The sequence below is a fragment of the Bison bison genome, unplaced genomic scaffold, assembly GCF_000754665.1.
Source record: "Bison bison bison isolate TAMUID 2011002044 unplaced genomic scaffold, Bison_UMD1.0 scf7180017846396, whole genome shotgun sequence".
Lineage (NCBI taxonomy): Eukaryota > Metazoa > Chordata > Mammalia > Artiodactyla > Bovidae > Bison > Bison bison.
In genome coordinates, this window is record NW_011476969.1 from 1 (window position 1) to 2,433 (window position 2,433).

At 52.3% G+C, this 2,433-nt stretch overlaps 1 protein-coding gene across 1 annotated transcript; it reads right to left on the reverse strand.

The window, feature by feature from the left end:
• Window positions 1–4: 4 nt before the first annotated feature.
• Window positions 5–2,145, reverse strand: LOC104988230 (disintegrin and metalloproteinase domain-containing protein 1a-like; the record flags this gene model as incomplete). The annotated part of the gene is made up of 1 exon (XM_010839478.1): window positions 5–2,145. A coding segment is annotated over exon 1 (1,326 nt), but the record flags the coding sequence as incomplete, so codon positions are not given.
• Between the last annotated feature and the right edge of the window lie 288 nt (window positions 2,146–2,433).

Consider the following 2,433-nt stretch of genomic DNA (forward strand, 5'->3'; position numbering starts at 1 on the left):
CCCTCCGTAAGCGGCCTTTGTGCCCAGGCTTGTTGAACAGGCAGGCCCCCTTGTGTTCCCAGAGGAACCGGTGGAAGAAGTCAGAGCTGCAGTTGCTGAAGCCACTTTCTTTAGTGATGTTTTCACGCATGAGGCAGAAGGGCCGGTCTTTACAAATGCAGGCCGGATGGTCGTGCCGAATACCCAAGTTGTGTCCGAGCTCATGGACCATGAGCGCTGCAAACAGGAGGACATCCTCGTGGTGGAAGGATTCCACGGCTGCCGCAAAATCACTGGAGCAGGCACCACTGAGAAATGCCTGCCCCGTATCCTCTCTAGGATGCTGTCCCACGATCATGTGGGCAACATCATGCTTCACACGATGGAAGAGCTTCTCTTGTCTCCAGCTGTTGAAATTCCTGAGTGCAACTTGCAGGTCCACGGGGACCTCTGTGAGGTCCCCCTCCGTCCAAATCTCCATCCCAGCCAGCACCACCTCTGTGTTTATTCCCCTTGTGAAGCTGTTGGCCAGAGCGATGATGTCCATTACTCTCTGGACTGTCTGATTGACGTCACTGCCCCACATTTGGAACCGCTGGTTGTTGACCACGACAAACATCTCCACGTACTTGGTATGTGACCACAAGTCGGATGGCACCTGCCAGCTGTGAGGCTTGCCGCTCTCTGGTCGCCGGCTGGTGGACGCCACTTGGCTGTCTTTGGACGTGACGCCACAGGAGACTCGAGCTTCGTGGGCCATGGCGTACAACAGGTGTTCAAACCGTTTGGAAGAGTGCACGGGCTCAAGGCCATAGGATTTTCCCTCCTTAATCAGGAGGCCCCTGAGGCCTGAACAGGTGTTGACAGAAACAAAAGAACCTGGGACTCCTTCTATGTAGCCTTCGTAGTGACAGTCCCGCGAGATGAGAGGCATTTCTTGCCCCAGGATGCCATCGTGGTAGCTGAAGACCGGGAAGTTATCCACAAAGTAGTCTGTCTTCAGCGTCAGGTGAATCAGCTGCCTCTGGCCCTGCATAAATAGCACATAGGAGAGCTTTTCCACTTGGTCTTCCCTTCCTTCCACTGTCAGACTCTTGGGAATGACTACTTCATAGGAAGAGTGATATGCTGAGCCCAGGTCACAGTACAGGCTTGGCAGAGAAATCAGTACCAAGAACAACAGGATCCCCAACCTGGCACATGAAAGTCCTGGCACCAGGGCCAGCCTCAAGCCCTTCATGTGAGGAGCCCAAGTTTGAAGCACTCTGATAGCCTCAGACATAGCCAGTTGCCTTTTCCATAGAGAAGGCAGTACAGAGGCAGAGTCTCTCACAGACGCTGCCACTGACATGGCCCTAGTGAATCAGTTGATGATGCAGGGCTTGTGTCCAGCAGCAGCAGCAGCTCTCCCTGACACACAGACCCTCTGTCACAGGTACTCACTTCAGATCTATGCTGGCTGCACGCAGGGCGGCTCTTGCCTGCCTCTCAGAGGTCAGCCTCTGGCTGTGTCCTTTCTAGTCTTTTGGATCTCTCTGTTATGCTTCAAATAGTCTTTTCTCTGTGACTTCCCTCCACACCCTCAACTCCAGTGGTTAAGGTCTTCCTGACGTTAGGAAGAGCTGTAATCATGAAGAGGGACTGCAGACTCTAAAATGCAAGACTGTACCTTGAGAAAGGAAACAAAACCTCCATGTCTTCTTGAGTTGGACCGCATGGAACACCCCTCCCCCACTCTCCCATCGTCCGTTGCTCAGCTGACTCCTAATGTTCTAGACCAGGAGGCTTGGACGTCTTCAGTGGGCACGCTCCATTGCCCGTTTCCTCTCTCCTAAAGCTCTTGTTCTGTATCACATGGAGATTGTAACTAGATGTAACATGGCATTATAGATGCGATGCACAACAGACCAATCTGTTAGATAAAGCCAGCGTGGTACCTGCCTTGTGCCCCCAGATAGATAAACCCCAGTGTGCTGGTCACCCGTGGGACAAATGACATTCCCTACTTTTAAGAAAACATCATCAGAATTCAGTTTCTCAAGTTCTGTTTCTAACACAGTGTGTATTTATGACACTAAAAGTGTGTATGAGAGATGCCAGCAGAGCAGTCTCCCCGTTGTGCAGTTATCATGGGAACCTTGGTGGTAAGTATCTCCAGACCTATTACCATTCTTGGGCTGGTCCTGGCATAGCAGTGTCTTAAGACTATGCCTGTCGAAGACTGCTGCTGCTGCTGCTGCTGCTGCTAAGTCGCTTCAGTCGTGTCTGACTCTGTGCGACCCCATAGACGCAGCCCTCCAGGCTCCGCCATCTCTGGGATTCTCCAGGCAAGAACACTGGAGTGGGTTGCCATTTCCTTCTCCATTTCATGAAAGTGAAAGTGAAGTCACTTAGTCTTGTCCGCCTCTTTGCGACCCCATGGACTGCAGCCTACCAGGTTCCTCCATCCATGGG